General features: G+C 42.8%; 1 protein-coding gene across 1 annotated transcript in view; it reads right to left on the bottom strand.

Moving 5' to 3' along the window:
* Window positions 1-820: 820 nt before the first annotated feature.
* Window positions 821-21,153, bottom strand: part of LOC149287647 (fatty-acid amide hydrolase 2-like) — a gene marked incomplete at its 3' end in the record, with an annotated part of 171,351 nt that continues 151,018 nt past the window's right edge. Inside the window, exons 11-14 of the mRNA XM_089492661.1 lie at window positions 11,337-11,436; window positions 10,125-10,319; window positions 2,295-2,359; window positions 821-962 (exon numbers count right to left, since the gene is read on the bottom strand). Coding sequence (XP_089348787.1) covers window positions 821-962; window positions 2,295-2,359; window positions 10,125-10,319; window positions 11,337-11,436 — 502 coding nt within the window. The remainder of the gene's footprint in view (window positions 963-2,294; window positions 2,360-10,124; window positions 10,320-11,336; window positions 11,437-21,153) is intronic.

The raw sequence follows: 21,153 nt of genomic DNA, 5'->3' as shown, positions 1-21,153 counted from the left end.
TTTACCTTATCCACATGACCGAGTGATACTGTGCCATTGCTGCTGTGTTTTTATATTTTGTAGCTAAGAAGAATTAAAGAATATTTTGTGATGAGCGCATTTATGTCCATGGAAATGTGAGTGCATTACTTACTTGCAATACTGCTAAGCCTCATTTGCACACAGAGTTACACTATTTTTTGTCAAAAATCTCTTTTTCCCCTATGTGGATCTGCGCCCCATTTGGAAGAGTTGTATAGATTATTAAGTGTTGGAGGAACGCTTATTTGGGTGCTGCTGTCTAATTAGGGAAAGTATTATTTATTCATTTACACCAGTGGTGTGTGTTTGCTTTTCTTGTGTTTTTGTAGAAAAGGGCTAACAAACATTGCTAAAGCCAGTTCCACTGAAACGGTCAAAAGTGTCTGAAACAATAAGATCATTTAACCTGTTAACCCATGAAAACATTTTACATGATATCCTCTTTCTGCATCTCAGAGGTCTATACTTCAGATGGAATCCAAGGTAGCAATTGATTTCGACACAGATTTGAGCCAAGTTTAGCTATGTGTACCATAGGCCATTACTGATCTACATGAACTAAACAGTAAGCAATTATTGGTCACTAAAGGGGACAGCTGTATTTCAGCATATTGACGTCACATTAAAAAAAGTCTAACCTCAGTGAGCTTCTGCTGCAGGAAGAGTTTGGGTAGCCTTGTTCAATTTCTGCAAAGTCTCTTCACTGATTGAATTATGTAATACATAGGGCCAGCTGAGCCCTTCTTGCGGGAGAAGTTAAGTGTTAGTCCTCCTGTCAGGTCCCCACCGTGGTACTCACCTTTGTCCCACGCCGCGTCCTCCTTCCAATCCGTGCAGGCGATATGGCGACGCACGAAGAGGGGTCCGACCTGGCAGACCCGCTCACTCCCCGGCGTTGACGGTGCCGCGATCTTCAGGACAGCCAGAACACAACTGCAGGGCTGTCCCAACAGAGATAGCGAACACGTTCAGTCTCTCGCACGCCCTCTAGTGGCGTGTGCGCATACAAATCCTCTTCTTAAAGGCACAGTCGGCAACATTCTCAGGTGTGTGAAATTAGGTTCATCTTGACATCAGAGGGAGTACCCCTCCCTCCTTCCTATAAATCTGTGTCCTTTAGTGTACTCGGTGCTCAGATATACTGTGCTCTCTGTGTATTCACGTCAGTGCTGCCTTATGATTGTTTCATTGGATATTGACCCTTCGATTGCCTTCTCGTGTTTGAACCTTCACTGCCTGAACCGACCTCTGTTAACACTGACTTTGTCTACGTCTTATCCCTATCGGTACCTCGCTTTTGATTCACCCACGTCTCCAGCCTTGCATACTGGGCTCCAACTACTAAACCCGACACCTCTCTAATGAATAGTAAAACTCCTTCTCTTCTTACAATGCTCCTTTGAGATCTTTAACTTCAAATATTTTCTTAAATTCAGAATTAGATGAGTTGTATCTAGAGTCTCTGGTTAGCTGAAGCATAGTGTGACTGATTTTAAGACCATGTCATTAACCAAAAATAGCTTAAGAAGTTATATACATTTTGACTAGCTATTAACCACAATAGCGCTTATATATTATATATATATATATATACTCACTGTCCACTTTATTAGGTATACCTGTTCAATTGCTTGTTAACACAAACAGCTAAATCAGCCAATCACATGGCAGTAACTCAATGAATTTAGGCATGTAGATGTAGGCAAGACAACTTGCTGAAATTCAAACTGAGCATCAGAATGGGGAATTAAGTGACTGTCAGGGCCCAGGTAATCAGGTTGGATAGGAGCTTCATTGCAGGGGATACATGGGGTTCTGTCTGCACATGGCGATGCATGGTAACCGAAGGATAAGACAGACAGGCACAAAGGAATACACCACAGGCAGAATTCCAGGTAATACTATGTATTGTATATTATGGCAGGACAAGCAAATACAGGATAAACCGTCTCTTAGCAAGAAAACTTACGTATGGCAGTGCTGGAGGCAGGAAGCCCACTGGGCAGTGCTGGAGGCAGGAAGCCCACTGGGCAGGGCTGGAGGCAAGAAGCCCACTTTTCAGGGCACAAGGTAGGAACAATAAAGGATCAGGTTGTCAGGGACCTGGGTCTATACAGACAACTGTAATGACCCAGAGCGCCCAAAGATTGTGTTCAGGAGTTGTTGCGCAGTAGCAGAGTTGGACATGGCCTGGTGCAGGGAAAGGTCATCTGCGGTGCAATTGTAGGTCAAATCAGAACTTTTACAGGGTTCTTTTGAAAGGCAGGACTTACGGTGACAACATTGAGAGGTGGTACAGCGGAACTGGTAGGTAATTCATTATTCTCAACACCTTTAGCTGGAATATAATTTGAGGAAAATAAGGAAGACTTGTCCTCAACGGCAGACTTTGTTACTTGGAGGTAGTTTTCATATATAGCAAGTCCTTTTCTTGGCTTCTCTGTCCCATCAGAGGCTAGGACTACGCCCAGGGCAGAGTTTAGCAGATCTCCCCTTTTTATTGGTATGAGTGATAGGGGTTGTAATCATGGTTGAACAGGAAGTTCATCCATATGGGAGTAGTTTTCATTATACAGACTGAAGAATCATAGGAGTTGTAGTCCATCACATAAGAGTCATCATCAGACTTTAGTTGGACATCTTCTGGAGTTTGAGGAGCATTAGGATTCACAGGGGTTGGTAGATACTCCATAGGCTCACTATCCTGGGGAATAAAGCTACATCCCTGGTCAGGTGAGTGCTGTGCTTGTGGCATCTGTTGCTTGATCGTTTCAAAGGGTACAGGGGGTTTAGGAGATTTCAGAGGACATTGGGTGATCCAGTTTTTTTTTACCACAGTAAGGCTAGGTTTCCACTTGTTTTTTTTTTTAGCTAAAAACGCCCATAAAAACGCCAATAGCGCCACCTGGCGTTTTTTTTGTGAAAAAACGCAGCAGCCAGATGTTAGCTGTTCTTCAATAGGAAATCGCAGAATGCCATATCCACTTGGCGTTTTTTTGTTTGGCGTTTTTTCAGTCCTCTTTGGCGTTTTTCTGCTTTTTTGGGCTCTGTGGCAGTTTTTCAAAATCACAGCATGTTGACACTCTGGCGTTTTTTGCAAGGAAATCTTGGCGGTTTTCTCCAATAGAAGTCTATGGGAGAGAAAAAACGCCATGAAAAAGCCATGTGGGTTTATTGCCTTGGCGTTTTTTATGGCGTTTTTTTCCACAGTTACAATGCAGAGGATGGACCCAGTATCTGTGTGTCCTACGAGAAATAGGCTGGAAACAAACAGTTTCACACAAAACAAAGTTCATATTGAATTCTACACCATTTGGAACAAACATCCATTACAAACAAACATACGCGACGCATCAACTGGATCCTGCGTGCCAAAAGCAACAGCAAACAATTTGCACCATCATTTGGGGCCAATCTTCCTAGAGGAGCAGACATTCGGAATAAAGCAGGCCTTACAAACCACAGAAAAGAGACAAAAGGGTCCGCCGGGGCGTTTAAGTAGAACTCTACCAAGTAAATGGCATCAGGGGGCAGATACTTGCCATTTATCCTAATCCCTTTTAGCTGGGTGAAACTTCTAACTTGTAAAGGCTGGAAAAACTGCCTAAGGTCAAAAAAAGCAATTTCCACAGAAAGGCTAAAACGCCAGAAAAAACTCCAGAAAAAAACGCCAAAACGCAGGAAAATGCAGTGGCAGTTTTCTTGGCGTTTTTCATCAAGACAAAAAAACGCACGACAAAAACCCAAGTGGAAACCTAGCCTAAAAGCAAGACTCTTAATCACATCTTTGTTGCAATTCAGCTGTGGTAAGGGGTTCATGTTTCTTGGACTTCCTATGAGATTCCTTTTTAGCACTGGTTTGTGGGATTTCTTAGTTGATGTAACAGGCATAGGAGATTTGTTTTCATGAGAGTGATTGGAGTTGGAGTCCCACATTTGCATCAATGCTTTGCAAAGTTCAAGTACACATTCTCCTATTAGTTTGATAACTGAAAACAACCCCACGGACTCCTTGTAATGGCCTTTGCATTCTGTCAGGGCTCGGATAATCAGGTTGGGTAGGAGCCTCATTGCAGGGGATACATGGGGTTCTGTCTGCACACGGCGATGCATGGTAACCAAAGGATAAGACAGACAAGCACAAAGGAATACACAACAGACAGAATTCCAGGTAATGCTATGTATTCTATATTATGGCAGGACAAGCAAATGCAGGTTAAACAGTATCTTAGCAAGAAAACGTACTTATGGCAGGAAGCCCACTGGACAGGGCACAAGGTAGAAAGGCCACTGGACAGGGCACAAGGTAGAAAGGCCACTGGACAGGGCACAAGGGAGAAAGGCCACTGGACAGGGCACAAGGTAGGAGCAATACAGGATATGGTACACCGGAAGCCAGGGATAAGTCAGGATCAGGTACAGGGCCAGAGCAAAACGGTCCTATTACTTCAATGCAAAGGCACCTAACAAACAGGGGAGTGTCCAGATATAGGCCTGGTCATTAGTTCAGGTGTGAATGACATAGGCTTCAGGTGAGGGAGGCAGGGTAATAAAACCTGTTGGTTAGGTCAGGTGTGGTAATGGCATAGGCTTCAGGTGGGGGAGACAGCTATGGCATAGGCTTCAGGTGGGGGAGACAGCTATAGCATAACCAAACACAGCTGAACATAAATACATAGAACATGGATTAAATACAAAGCGAACGAACGGTTAAACTTTAACTATCCTGTAGTCAGGATAGAATCCTGACAGTGACTTTGAATGTGAATCAAGCATGGGCGTAAATATCTGGGGGGGACAGCATTTTCCCCCATCAGATCCCCACTTTCTCCCCATCTCACACTATCTACTCCCTCTCCCCCTTCTCACACTATCTACCCACTCCCTACCCTCCCATCTCACACTATCTACCCTCTCCCTACCCCCTTCTCACTAGCTACCCTCTCCCTACCCTCCCTTCTCACTAGCTACCCTCTCCCTATCGCTCCCCTTCTCACTAGCTACCTTCTCCCTACCCCCCCTTCACACTAGCTACCCTCTCCCTACCCCCCCTTCTCACCAGCTACCCTCTCCCTACCCCCCCCTTCTCACTGTCTACCCCAGGGGTGTCCAAGTTTTTTCTGCAGTGGGCCACTTCATCAGAATTGTATACGTGCGCGGGCCGCACTTGTTTTTCACTGTGAGAAAATATGGCCTTTAATAAAATATACAGATTAAAATAAAGTAAATGACACAAAACGTTTACTTTTCCTCTCACTGATTTCTGGGCCTAGAAAGGTTTGTGACTACAAATTCAGGACTCAGGATAATTAAAAATGAAATAGTTCTAGTTATTCTAAGGATGCACCAAAATGAAAATTCTGGACCAAAACATTCACGGTTCACTTAGCCAAAACCGAAAATGACCCCCCACCTTTAAAAATAATAATAAAAACTCACATTTTTAATAAAAGTAGGTAACACACCACAATTGGACAAAAAAATTAACAATATGACTTGGCATGATAGGAGTGTGATTGCTGTTAGCAATCACACTCCTATAATACCCAGGCAGCAAGTACAGGGTGGCTGTAAGTGATGTGCAGACCCCATATTGCTGGCAGCACCAATACACAAGGGGGGCAAGCTAGCTAGGTTTCAGCATGTAGTGGCTGACTTGGCATGATAGGAGTGTGATTGCTAACACCAATCACAGTCTCATCATGCCTAGGTTCCAGCACACACACACACACACACACACACATTCATTCATTCATTCCCTCAATCATGCATACTGATTCAAACACCCTCTCCACCCCCTTACCTGCACTGCAGCTCCTCGATGCCGCTCACAGACTTCAGCAGGGGGCGCGGCCTCCCTCTGCGTTCTCTGGTACTGCACAGAGGAAGCAGGATGTGATGTCACGTGAACTCTGCTGGGTTCCGCTTCCTCTGTGCAGTACAGAAGACCCTCCCACAGGTAAGTAGCAGGGCTCGAGGTGCGGACCGCGTAAGATCAGTTGCCCTGGCTGCCGATCTTACGCGGGCCGCACCTCGAGGTCTCGAGGGCCCGCATTTGCGGTGTTTCTATTTGGGGGGGGTGCTACAGCCCTGGGGGGGATTTCTTCATTATCGGTCCCCCCCGCATGAGTTACTGGGGGGGATCTGTCCCCCCCCGTCCCCCCCGGTTCCTACACCCATGGAATCAAGTAAAGTAACATTGACACTCCATGAAGATAGAAGTATATATAAAAAAAAACAAAAGTGTTTTATTTGGATGCTTGATCCCATATGTATAACAAATATAGTGTGTCCAAAATTAGGCAAGAAAAGTAAAAAAAAAATTAAAAAAAAATATACAATGAATATCATACCAGCCGCAGAAAAAGAGACTGCTTGACACGTTTTGTACCTCAAGTGCTTTCGATAAAGCACTTGAGACGCGAAATGCGTCAAGCGTTCATTGTGTATATATATTTTGTTGCTTTTCTTACATAATTTTGGACACTATATTTTTTTATGCATGTGTGATCAAGCATCCGAATAAAATACTTTTTTTATACTTCTATCTTCATGGCGTGCCAGTGTTCCTTTATTTGATTGATTTCAGCATTGGAGTGCATGCTCCTTCTCGCTAGAGCACCCGTGTGGGATAGCTGCTTTTGCCTTGCATTTTATTTATGGGGTCTGAGTTGGTGTTTTGTTTGTTATATTTGACTCTGAATGTGGCACGGTTGTTGGTGACAGATGGGCTGGTCTGAGCATTTCGAAAACTGCTGATCTACTTGGATTTACATGCACAACCATCTCTATAGAAAAAAAAAAGTAACATTTAAAAATAATTATGCAGTGATATCACCATCAGGGGAACCATCCAGGTGCAAAAAAATTTTTTATTATTATGAGCAAGAGCTAAAATGAGCACTGTATCTTTCCAAAAATACTGACATGGAAAGAATTAAAATAAAAGCATGTCAAATACCCAAGGGGTATCTAATTAAAAAAAAAAAATGGTTTGGTAAATTGGAGTGGCCTGGTTCAAAGATAGGGCATAGGCACAGACCAACCAAATTGGAAAAAAGCGCAGTTCCCAAATATGAACTTTAAGCCATCTAATAACTGGTTATTAGATGGCTTAAAGTTCATATTTGGGAACTGCGCTTTTCCCCATGTATGGGTTCAGTGATACACACTGAACTCAAGAGATATTGCTGAACACATATTGGGATGTTGTGTGACAGTGACATATACCAGAATCTGTAAACTCTCACCTGAAGTACAATTTGTATGATAAATAAATTACTACCATACATTTTGAAAAAGGCTGGTGATAAAATTACTGCATGGAAATGGTTAAAATACCCTGGGGTGTCTAGTTTTCAAAAATATATGGTTTGATGGGGTACATTGCACTGGCCAGCATTAAAGATTATTTGAAAAATCTTTTAAAAAAGCTAATGAAAAATATTATACTATTTGTCCTGCAAGTTATTGGGCAATAGGAAAATCAAATGTCGGCTAATGTAAATTTAGCATTTGCTCATAATAATAAACTTAACCTCTTGACTGCTAACGACGGCATGGTGCTGTCGCTAGCAGTCCCTACCTTGATGGAGGTCTGTGGACCCCCATCACCACCTACCCTGGCGATCTGCCCCTCACACTGAAGGGCATCACTGGGGCCACCCGATCCGGCCGGTGACGGCACGCGCAATGACGTCACCGTGCAACTTTATTAATAACTGACAATTTGTCAGTTAAAGCGGTATGGGGGCATGCTGCTTAGATGCCTGTATCTCAGGCATCTATGCAGCTACAGACCCCCAACATATACCATTGGAAAGGTAATTAAAATATTAAGGTAAAAAAATAAAAATGTACAAAAAAAGTAAAAAAAATTATTTGGGGGTTTCTAAAGGAAGATAAATAAAGATCAAAATTGCCTAGAGACCCCCAAATTAAATTATCTAAACATAAACTAGTTTAACTTAAAAAAAAAAAATAAAAAAATTAAGTATTCTAGCTGAATGATCACTATGGTAGCCAATGTTACCACAGTGATCATATAGCTATGAAAAGTCACATTCCCTTTTAAAAAATGGCCAATACTAAATTTTAACCCCATGATCCCTTTGATCATGGGGTTAAATTTAGTCAATGGTAGAGGAGGGCAATTTTTGAACTCCTGATGAACTGTAAATATTATTAAAATCAGCCATTTAGGCTGTGCAGTACGTGAGTAACCATCTCATCCCTGGAGCTCCTTGCATTTTTACTGCAAAACTTAATTTTGCTGTAAAAGTGATTTTTTTTTTTTCTCCCTTTACCATCATTTCTTTGGGATTGTAAGGGGAAAGAATGGTGTGTGCTTCTGTGAGTGAATGTATGGAAAGTATGGTGTGTGCTTCTGCGAGTGAATGGCGATATGAAAGGCGTGTGAATGGTCAGTAATTAGGGTTGAAGCCTTGACGTGTCATTACTGCTCATGTAAGAAGTTAAATTATGGCACAAAAAGTACACATTTGCTAAGACTACACCCCTTGGCGCATCAAATGAGGGGCTGCATGTGTTTCTAGTACAAACCTGGAGTGCGCAAGACACAAATGAACATGTCGCTATGGTTAGAAAAAACATATTTTCTAGCCAAAGCGACATATTCCATTATTTGTGCACTCAACTTTTGTCCTAGAAATACATGTAGATCCTCATTTGAAGCTCCAAGGGGTGTAGTTTCTTGAAATGTGTACTTTATGTACCCTAATTTAACTCCCCAGATGTCTAGACCACTTTAACTTCAGATATGGCAGATTTGAGAATCTTGTTAAAAAATTGTCTTAAAACATTTAGGGGTGATGCCTGCAATTAGACAGCTCTAGACAGCTGGAAAGTTAAATTATGGTACATAAAGTATATATTTTCAGAAACTACACCCCTTGACGCATCAAATGAGGGGCTGCATGTATTAGTAGCACAAGACTGGCGTGCGCAAGACATAAATGAACTTGTCGCTTTTAATTTATTTTTTTATTTTTATAAGTGTGATATTCACTTATTTTTTGTGCACATCAGATTTGTGATACAAATACAAATAATACCTAATTTGCTGCAGCTGGGGGTGTAGTTTCTAAAAATATATAGTTTTGTTGGCATATTTTAACATCCCGGGCAGCTAGAGCTGTTTAATTGACGGCAGCCACGCATTAAATTTAAAGACGTCTGTTGTGATAGTCTAGTAAATTTAACTTTTAGCAATAAAATATTAGAAAAACACAGTCTACTCAATTTCTGTTTATTTTAGACCGGTTACCTACTACAAATATTTAGCAACACAGCTTTTGATATTAGAGTTTAGAAAAATAAAATTACAAATAACAAAATACACTTTTTTCCCATTTTTGGCTTTATTTTGCAAACCTAATGAGACATACACATATAAAAATGGTATATTTGGAATCTGCTGGGTGTGCTGAAAAAACCATATATGGTTTGTATAGTTTGCATAGTGGGAAATGGCTTAGCAGCCAAAGGGTTAATTTTTTTTTTTATTATTTTTTTTTACATTTTGCTGGAACTAGATGGTTTCCCTGATGGTGCTGCATAATTATTTTTAAATGTTACCTTTTTTTTTTTTCTTTTTTTGATATTTTACAAATCACGTTGTGATTAGAAAGCTGGGCTCCGTTGACTTGTATTCAACCTGCAAAGGGATTCAGAGTTCTCTGCAGGGTCTGGAGAGAAACTCTTGGAAAATTTGGCAACTTGGTTATTTTTTTTAAAGGACGCACGTCTTGCGAGTGGCAAAATCTCTTCCGGTGGCGGTCGCCCCTGATGCCGATCTCGGTGTTGCTGAATGCATCAACATTGAGGCATTACAGCAATACTGTTTAAGCGAAGAAAGTGATCAAAGGTCACTTTCTAAGCTTGTTTAATGCAATGATGTGCTAGGCATGTCATTGGTCGTTAAGGGGTTAAACACATATAGCTGCATAGTAATCAATATGTAAGAGGACATAAAATGTAAACTATTATATGCTTTTAAGATTTTATCTTGCTACCTGTGATCCAAAAAGTAATGTTAATGTATATATTGGACAACTTCCTATGATTTCCTTTACGATACTAACCTGTATATGCAAAATTGAATGGCATTGCAAGTGGTTCATTGTGTCGAGGTGCAACTTTGGGATGTGAAGGATAAATTAAAATTCCATTATCTCCTAATAATGATTTGATTTCTTCTTTTAGGAGTTTTGCTATCCGCTCCATGCGTTCTTTCCCATTATGGCTAGTATTTGCAAGTTTTTCGGTGAGAGCAAGACCTGTAGAGAGTATTTCAACTCATTATTGGTGGCATCACATTATTAGTTATTGATACTGACATAGGTCAAATCAGGTACACCCTACATTAGTTTAGTTGTATGTTCTTCTCATACACAGGCACAATTCTAGCATTCTCCATAAACAAAATGTTAGCCTTTTCCATATTATCCTATGGTGAGTAAACAAATATAACTAATATTAAAAACAAATATCCATTGTTATAAAAGTAGAAGTCTACTGGCAGTTTGGTCTATAGCAGCTCTACTACGGTAATCCCCATAACTGGTCTCCTCTTTCCAGTGACAACGCGCACTACGCGTTTTGCTTCTCACTTTGGCGTGTGTCTGCATATGGGCAAGTCAATTACCTTTACATTGTAAGGGCCTGCCTTCTTACTCATATAAGCAAATATGGACTCACTACACTATAATTGTGCTTTTTTCTTTTGGTTTTTTTCGTGAGCGCTTCTGGACAATGACAGATATATGCTAATTCACCTCAGAAGGGTTTTACCTAATACTTTGTATGCTAATTTTGGTTTTATGCTATTTGTGTGTACGCAGTAACTATTTTGGTATTTTTGGATAACCCTTCAACTTGACTGAAAAGTTTTCATTGAACATGCCTGCTTGTACAAAAATTGTGTGGTTTAACTGATATTATCTATGTATTTGAATGTGTTTAGATGACACATTTTAGCAGGTAAAAAAGATTGTTTGTTTTTCTTTTGTTTCCACTTGTCTTGGGATACTAATTTGCAGATTTACTGGTTTCAGCTGTAAATGAGGTTTAATTTAACCTACTTCAGAGATTCGATATATACCGTAATAATATTACCATATTACAGTTGTGATATAAAATTGTTGCTCTTTAATGTTGAAGTTTATATTCTTCATAGGAGGTTAACATTTAAATATATGTATGGAAGACTTTATTTATATACATTACTTCAGCCAAACATGAATAAGCTCATCTATATAGTGCAAATTCTCTCAAGTGCCACATAATGTTCTTACCAATTGCTGGCAGTGTATGCTTTGAGACACCAAATATCCATTTCAAAAGTTCCCAAGTAGGCCAAAAGCGATTTCCACCACTCAGCAAGTCAGCAAAGCTCTGAAGAGAGATACATCATCATTTTACAGTGTAAGCATATTCTGTTTTGTGTGCTTATAGTTTTAGTTTATAAAATTATACCATTGCTTTCTTATGTATATGTGAGTGGACTACTAAACAGCACAAATAATGACATTATTGCAATATTATACTATATTTATTTTTCCTTGCCATTCCAGGTGGCACATGAGAAGAGAAGGCTCCGCCTACCAGGTAGGGCAGGAAACACTATAAAAAAAGGAGACCTCTGTGGTTACATCTTTGCGTTTTTTTCTCCTCAGTCATGTCAGACAAAAATCCAGACATCACTCCTGAGGTCTCCCCACATAGGAAGTCTGTAGGAAAAACGAAACACAAAGCCTGCTCATCCTGTAAAAAGACCCTACACGACCCCACGGCCAAAATGTGCAGCTCCTGCTCTCGGCCAAAAGAAGTTTCCACAACAGAATTTACCTCCTGGTTGAAGGGGGAACTTCAGTCTACCTTTGACTGTTTTCGAGCCATGGCAAGCTCCACTCAGGCGCCGGTGCCTCAGCATCAACCTTACCAGCAGGGTCCACCAAATGTTCTTCCAGATACCCTGGAAGATTATTCGGCTCCTTTTTCTGAATATGACTACCAGTCGAATGATCCCCAGTCTTCGGATGAGGACGGGGGAATTAAAGAGGAAACCTTTTTCTTCCCAGTCGAAGAAACAGGGAAGCTCATCTCTGCAGTCATATCTACTTTGAATCTACAGGATGACATACCAGTCTCAAAACCAGATCCTTTTCAGGGTCACTCTAGGAAACCGGAGACTTTTCCAGTTCACGAGTCACTTTTTGCCATGATCACGGAGCAGTGGAGATATCCTGACCGGAGATTCTTCACATCTTCCAGAATCAAAAAACTGTTTCCTTTCGATAGTAAGAATTCTGATGCATGGGAAGTCCCGAAAGTGGACGCTGCAGTAGCCAAGGCTACGAAAAAAAACAGCCATTCCGTTGGAGGACGCGTCCCATTTTAAAGACCCTATGGACCGGCGGGCTGAGAATGCCGCCAAAAGGGCTTTTGAAGTAGCAGCGGCGAACTTTCATCCAGCTATTGCGATGGCGTCAACTTCTAGAGCCATTAAAATCTGGCTCCAACAGGCGGTGGAAGACCTTGCAGCTATTCCAGGGACTGAGCAGGTCGCAAGAAACCTGTCCGACACCTGCTTAGCAATTGACTTAATCTCCGATGCCTCCATTGAATCTGTCCGTGCATCTGCTAAAGCTACGGCGCTTTCAGCGGTTTCTAGACGAGCTCTCTGGCTTAAATCGTGGTCTGCAGATAATGCCTCAAAACACAAGCTGTGCAGCATTCCGTTCCAGGGGAACCACCTCTTCGGCAGCGACCGCAACACGATTCTAGAATCCACCACGGGCGACAAGCACTGGTTACCTCAGAGGAAAGGACCACCTCGTTTCAGGTCTAATTATTACAGAGCTCCAAGAGACAGGGAGTCCTACAGGCCCTCAACCTCCAATCAAGACTACCAGTCCTTTCGGGGTAAACCCTATGCAAGAGGTAGATTCTAGAGAGGAAGAGGCAGAGGCAGGGACGGTAAAGCAGGAAGGTTCTGATGCCAGCAGGCTTCAGGTAGGGGGCAGGTTAACCAATTTCATTCATGCCTGGGAAGAGATCACCTCAGACCCCTGGGTCCTTCGCATCATCAATCAAGGCTATGCACCCGAGTTTACTCACCTACCTGCCCAGAAATTCCTGCTGTCCATGCCTCCCGCAGATCCTTGGAAAAGAGCGGGATTCTTCTCCACAGTCAACAACTTAATTCACGAAAAGGCTCTAGTCCCGGTACCTCATCAAGAAATAGGAAAGGGAACCTATTCCCACGTCTTTGTCGTGCCAAAACCATCCGGGAAATTCAGGCTAATAATCAACCTACAGTTGGTAAATGCCTGTATAAGATACAACAGGTTCCGGATGGAATCCCAGAAGTCCGCCACAGAGATTATTTCATCGGGGGACTTCATGGTCACTATAGACCTGCGGGATGCCTATCTACATGTCCTCATCAGGGAGGACCACCAAAGATTCCTCCGTCTGGCCGTTCCATTGCCTCAAGGTGTTCGGCACCTTCAGTTTCGGGCTCTTCCTTTTGGAATTGCTTCAGCACCACGGATCTTCATGAAGCTCATGTCAGTGGTCGTGGCCTTCCTGAGGCAAAAAGGCATAAAGGTGGTCCCATATCTGGACGATTGGCTCCTGATAGCGACCTCGGCATCATTGCTCCAATCCCATCTAGAGTTTTCCCTCAGGACCCTCCACAACCTAGGATGGCTAGTAAACTTACTAAAGTCACATTTACTTCCAAACAGACGTCGGACCTTTCTGGGAATGATCCTCGATTCACAACTACAGAAGACTTTTCTCCCGCGGGACAAGATCCTAAGATTAAGGGAATTCACGCACACGGCCCTACAGAACAAGTCAGTGTCCCTCAGATCCATCATGTCATTGCTCGGTCTAATGACCTCCTCTATCTCGGCGGTTCCCTGGGCACTGGCTCACGCAAGACCTCTTCAACAGTTCTTACTGGATCACTGGGATCGCTCCAGGACGTCCCTACACAAGAAGGTCCGGCTTTCTCCCTTCGTTCGGGAGTCACTCCGTTGGTGGCTGTGAGCCAAGAATCTTTCACAGGGACTCTCTTGGCAGACAAGAGATTGGGTGGTAATCTCCACCGACGCCAGTTTGACAGGCTGGGGTGCTGTCATGGGAAGCTATATTACCCAGGGAACCTGGTCTCCTCAAGAATCAGGCCTGCACATCAATCTTCTAGAACTGCTTGCGGTCTGGAGGGCTCTAAGGTTCTGGTCTCCAATTCTGCGGCACAAGTCCATCAGGATCCTTTCGGACAACGTTACCGTGGTGGCCTACCTTTCCAAGCAAGGTGGCACCAGAAGCAGACGCCTGCAGACCCTGACTGCTCAGATCTGCCGATGGGCGGAGTTCAGTCACTGCACTCTCTCCGCAGTTCATATCAAGGGTTCACTGAATCAGGAGGCGGATTACCTCAGCAGGACCTCTGTACCTCCGGGAGAATGGTCCTTAAACAAAAGGGTCTTCGCCTTCATCACGAGCAAATGGGGTACTCCTCAGATAGACCTGATGGCCACGCATCTAAACACACAGGTAAAGGAGTTTTTCTCTCTTTCACCAGTCGGCCGTCCCCGAGCTCTGGAAGCACTCTCGCAGACCTGGGATTTCGATCTCGCATACGTTTTTCCTCCGCTTCCCCTTATCTCCAGAGTGCTCCGGAAAATTCCGGAAAACCCTCAAAAAGTCATCCTGGTTGTTCCTTTCTGGCCTCGAAGAATCTGGTTCTCGGACCTTACCAACTTGTCCATAGACAAGCCCATGCTTCTTCCTCAAGTGAAGGATATTCTCGTTCAAGGTCCTGTTCTCCACCCAGATCCCTCCCGGTTCAACCTCTCAGCATGGCTTCTGAAAGGCAGATCCTGACCTCTAAAGGATTAGCTTCATCAGTGGTGAACACTATTCTCTCCAGCCGCAAAAATACTACGGCTGCTAAGTACCAGAAGGTTTGGGAAACCTTCATCACCTGGTGCAATGTGCACGGAGTATCCTCTCCATCCATCCGTGAGGTGCTGCATTTTTTTCAAGACGGCTTTGATAACGGATTACAACCTGCTACTATCAAGGTCCAGATTTCGGCACTGAGCAACTTCTTGGACTCCAATCTGGCTTCCCATCCCTGGATCTCCAGATTTTCTAAGGGGATGTGTAGACTTTGCCCTAGGCTCCGTCCATCGGTTCCACCTTGGGACCTTAACCTCGTGTTGCACCAACTCACCACGTCTCCTTTTGAGCCTCTAGAGGATACCTCTCTAAAGCTGCTCACCTACAAGGTTGTCCTCCTAGTAGCCCTCACCTCCGCTAGGAGGGTGAGCGAGCTCCAGGCTCTCTCCAGAGTGGAACCTTTTCTCAGGATCCTGCCGGACTGCATTATCCTTCGTTTGCCACCAGAGTTTCTCCCTAAAGTAGTCTCTCCTTTCCATTCGGATCAGGAGATCGTCCTGCCTACTCTCTGTCCGGATCCCAAGAATCCCAAAGAGCTGGAACTATACTCGCTAGACCTGCGGAGGTGTATCCTGTCTTATCTCTCACGTACGTCTGCCTGGAAGAAATCCAATTCTCTCTTTCTGTCCTTTGCGGGGACCCGCAAGGGCAGATCAGTATCCAGGGCTTCCGTGAGCCGCTGGCTTAAGGACGCAATCACTTTATGTTACATCTCCGCGGGAAGAGTACCTCCCTCCGGCCTGAAGGCACACTCGACCAGATCTGTCTCGACTTCCTGGGCTGAACTCTCCGGGGTGACTCCGTCTCTCATTTGCAAGGCAGCGACCTGGAGGTCGATTCATACGTTCGACTCCAAATATGGCAATCAGAATAAATCCCTGGATCAACGTTCTGTCCCTATTAATCTAATATCCATAACTTGTAATATTATATCCATAACTTGTAATATTATTGCTTTCAAGAAACACGTCCAGGCTCCTTTTGAACTCTTTTATTGAGTTTACCATAACCACTTCCTCTGGCAGAGAGTTCCATAATCTCACCGCTCTTACTGTAAAGAACCCCCGTCTGTGCTGGTGTAGAAACCTTCTTTCCTCCAACCGTAGAGGATGTCCCCTTGTTATAGATACAGTCCTGGGTATAAATAGGTCCTGGAAGTGATCTCTGTACTGTCCCCTTATATATTTATACATAGTTATTAAATCCCCCCCTAAGCCGTCTTTTTTCCAAACTAAATAACCCTAATTCTGATAATCTTTCTGGGTACTGTAGTCCTCCCATTCCCCTTATTACTCTGGTTGCCCGTCTTTGAACCCTCTCCAGCTCCACTATATCTTTCTTGTACACTGGTGCCCAGTACTGTACACAGTATTCCATGTTTGGTCTGACTAGTGACTTGTACAGTGGTAGAATTATTTCCTTGTCGTGGGCATCTATGCCCCTTTTGATGCACCCCATGATTTTATTTGCCTTAGCAGCAGCTGCCTGACACTGGTCGCTACAGGTAAATTTACTGTTAACTAAAACTCCTAAGTCCTTTTCCATGTCAGTCGTCCCCAGTGTTTTCCCATTTAATACATATTCCCAGCCTGGATTTTTCTTCCCCATGTGCATAACCTTACATTTATCTGTGTTGAACCTCATCTGCCACATCCCAGCCCAAGCCTCCAACCTATGCAGATCCATTTGTAATCGTGCACTGTCCTCTATTGTGTTAACCACGTTACAGAGCTTAGTATCGTCTGCAAAGATTGATACTTTACTATACAATCCCTCTACAAGGTCATTAATAAATATATTAAAAAGAATAGGACCCAAAACTGACCCCTGTGGTACCCCGCTAGCAACAGTAACCCACTCAGAGTATGTACCATTAATAACCACCCTCTGTTTCCTATCACTGAGCCAGTTACTTACCCATATACACACATTCTCCCCCAGCCCAAGCATTATGTACCAACCTTTTATGTGGCACCGTATCAAATGCTTTGGAAAAATCAAGATATACGACATCCAGCGATTCACCCCGATCCAGTCTTGAGCTCACCTCCTCATAAAAGCTGATCAGGTTAGTTTGACAGGACCGATCCCTTGTAAACCCATGCTGATATGGAGTCATACACTTATTTTCATTGAGATACTCCAAAATAGCATCTCTTAGGAAACCCTCAAACAGTTTACACACAACAGAAGTTAAACTAACAGGCCTATAATTCCCCGGGTCACTTTTTGTCCCTTTTTTTAATATTGGCACAACATTTGCTATGCGCCAGTCCTGGGGAACAGACCCTGTCACTATAGAGTCCTTGAATATTAGAAATAGGGGTCTGTCTATTACATTACTTAACTCCCTTAGAACACGGGGGTGAATGCCATCTGGACCTGGTGATTTGTCTATTTTGATTTTTTTTAGGCGGCACTGCACTTCTTCCTGGGTTAGACAGGCGACATGTACTGGGGCAGTTATCTCATCCTGCTGTATATTACCTGGCATTTCATTTTCCTCTGTGAATACAGCAGAGAAGAATATATTTAATAGATTAGCTTTTTCCTGATCCCCGTCTATAACTTCTCCCTCATTACTTTTTAAGGGGCCAGGTGATGGCAGATAAGAACCATTAGGCCCATCCAGTCTGCCCAACCTCTGAGTACTTTCTTTAGCACCTGCCCTTATCCTATATATAGCTTGGCCTTATGCCTATCCCATGCTTGCTTAAATGTCTTTACTGAATTAACGTCAACCACTTCTGCTGGAAGGCTATTCCATGCATCCACTACCCGTTCCGTAAAGTAATATTTCCTGATGTTACCATTAAACCTTTGCCCTCTAGCTTGTGACTATGTCCTCTTGTTGTGGTAGTATTTCTCCTTTTAAATAAACTATCTTCCTTTACCGTGTTGATTCCCTTTAAGTATTTAAATGTTTTTATCATATCCCCCTGTCACATCTTTCTTCCAGGCTATATATGTTAAGATCCTTTAACCTGTCCTCGTAAGGTTTATCCTGTAATCTATAAACCATTTTAGTAGCCCTTCTCTGAACTTTCTCTGACATATCTATATCCTTCTGGAGATACGGTCTCCAGTACTCTACACAATACTCCAAGTGAGGTCTCACCAGTGATCTGTACAACGGCATGAGCACTTCCCTCTTTCTACTGCTAATACCTCTTGCTATACAACCAAGCATTCTGCTAGCATTACCTGCTGCTCTACTGCATTGTCTACCTACCTTTAAATCCCTTTAACCCTAAATCCCTTTCCTCGCACGTTGACGTTAGGACAGTATCAAATATTCTATACTCTGACCTTGGGTTTTTATGTCCTAAATGCATTACTTTGCATTTATCCACATTAAATGCCAGTTGTCACAGCTCTGACCATGTTTCCAGTTTACCTAAATCATTTGCCATTTGGCTTCTTCCTCTAGGAACATCAACCCTGTTGCAAATTTTTGTGTCGTCAGCAAATTGACATACCTTTCCATCAAGACCATCTGCAATATCACTAATAAAATATTAAAGAGAATGGGTTCAAGTACAGAATCCCTGAGGTATTCCACTAGTAACAAGACCTTGCTCTGAATATACGCCATTGACTACAACCCTCTGTTGTCTGTCACTCAGCCACTCCCCAATCCATTCAACAACATTGGGCTCTAAACTCAGAGATTGCAGTGTATTTATAAGTCTTCTATGTGGCACAGTGTCAAAGGCCTTACTGAAATCCAGATACGCAATGTCTACTGCACCACCTTGATCAATTACTTTACCCAATCCAAAAAATCAATAAGATTAGTTTGGCAAAATCTTCCTGAGGTAAACCCATGTTGTTTATATTCTTGAAACCCATGTGACTTCAGATGTTCAACAATCCTGTCCTTTAACATTGTTTCCATTAATTTCCCCACTACAGATGTAAGACTAACTGGCCTGTAGTTGCCCGACTCCTCCCTACTGCCTCCTCCCTAACTGATTTGTTAAATAAATCAGTTAACGGTTTTGCTAGTGCACCACCAAGCTCTTTTAATAACTTGGGGTGTATCCCATCAGGCCCCATCGACTTATTTGTCTTTACCTTAGACAACTGAAGTAGAACCTCCGCCTCGATAAACTCACATATTTCAAATGACTCAGTCTTTTTTTTCCTAACTGAGGTCCCATTCCCTCATTTTCATTTGTAAAAACTGAATAGAAATATTTATTGAGGCAGTCAGCTAGACCTTTATCCTTTTCTACATACATTCCTTTTCTCATTTATATATCTAAAAAATGTTTTATCTCCCTTTTTTTTTACTGACAGGGCAATTTGCTCTTCTGCATGTGATTTGGCAGCTCTTATAACTTTCTTTGCTTCTTTCTACCTGATTTTATAGCTCTGTCTATCTTCCTTACTTTGGGTATTTATTTGTATTTACTAAAGGCTAACTTCTTGTCTTTTACAATTTTGGCCACTTCTGCAGAGTACCACAGCGTTTTCTTTATTTTTTTACTCTTACTGACCAGCCTAATACAATTTTCTGTTATCTTCAATAATACAACTTTAAAATAATCCCATTTCTCCTGGAGTCCATTTAAATTGCCCCAGTCTGATAATGACTCCTCTACACATTCTTATTTTAGTCAGCTTTTTGTTTTTGTGTGATGTGACTCGTATATTAAACCACACAGACTGAGGATCACTAGATCCCAAACTTTCACCAACAGAAATATCTGTTAACAAATCTCCATTTGTGAAAACTAAATCCAATATGGCCTCCTTAGGAGTTGGCTCCTCAACTACTTGTTTTAAAGATAATCCCAGTAGGGAGTTCAGAATATCTGCACTCTGGGCACAACCAGCTACTTTCGTTTTCCAGTTCACATCAGGAAGATTAAAGTCACCCATGATTATAACATCCCCCTTCCCTGTCATTTTAGCCATTTCCTCCAATAGTAGATTATCTAGTTCTTCTACTTGTCCTGGGGGTCTATAAATCACACCTACACAAGTTACTTTACTTTTGCCAAATTGTACTGTAACCCAAACCGACTATGTTCTCCTCGCCAACTTGTGTTAAGTTAGGTTTTATGTTATTTTTCACATATATGGCCACCCCTTATCTTATTCCCTAAACTGCAAGCATTTGTAGACATGACCTTTAGCTTGTCGTTTAACACTAATGCTGCAATCGCTTTCTGTCCTTGTTTTGGGGGGCAAAATATAAGCTTCTCCCTATTATCTGTACAGACCAAGCCCCCAGATCCACCCACCTGGTTACTAAGTAAATCGCCTTCCCTTTCTATACTGTCTAGCCCGGTATCCCCCCCCCATTCCTAGTTTAAAATCTCCTCCAACCATCTAGCCATTCTCTCCCCAAGCACATTGGACCCTCTTGCATTTAGGTGCAATCCATCACGACTATAGAGATTGTACCCCAAAGCAAAATCAGCCCAGTGCTCTAAAAACCCAAAGCCCTCCTTCTTACACCAAGACTTCAGCCATGCATTCTGCTGCCTAATCTCCCGCTGCCTTTCCGGTGTAGCACATGGCACAGGCAGTATCTCTGAGAATACCTTGGAGGTCCTTTTTTAATCTTACTCCCTATATCCCTAAAATCACCTTTTAGAACACTCCGTCTTCCTCTTACTATATCATTGGTGCCAATGTGCACTAAGACAGCTGGATCCTCACCAGCCCCTCCCAATAATCTATCCACTCTGTCTGCAACATGCCGAACCCGGGCACCCGGGAGACGGCAAACCATTCGGTTGCTGCGATCAGAGCTACAGATTACTGTTTTCCTAATTTTAGAATCCCCTACCACCACAACCTGCCTGGGCTTCCCTTCCTTTCGGATCCCCTGCACACTGGATGAGCAGGGAGAGCAGCTTTTTCCGGGAAGCTCACCTCTGAGTCTGCCTCCCCAACATGCTTACTTAAATGGGCAAATGTGTTGGGATGGAGAAACTCTGGGCTGGCTTTCCTCTTCCCTCCCCCACTGTAACCACGTCTTACTGTCACCCAGCTATGTGCCTGACTCCCTTCTGACTTATCTCCTCCCTCATTGCTAGGGGTCCCATCTAAAATCTGCTCAGTGAGCAAGAGACTCCTCTCAAGATTGTCAATCTCTCTGTGTTTCAATGTGCCTCTTCA

This window comes from Sceloporus occidentalis, unplaced genomic scaffold, assembly GCF_023333645.1.
Source record: "Sceloporus occidentalis isolate IW3139 unplaced genomic scaffold, rSceOcc1.0.p SCAF_58, whole genome shotgun sequence".
In the NCBI taxonomy this organism is placed as follows: domain Eukaryota; kingdom Metazoa; phylum Chordata; class Lepidosauria; order Squamata; family Phrynosomatidae; genus Sceloporus; species Sceloporus occidentalis.
This window is presented reverse-complemented; position numbering and strand designations above follow the sequence as displayed.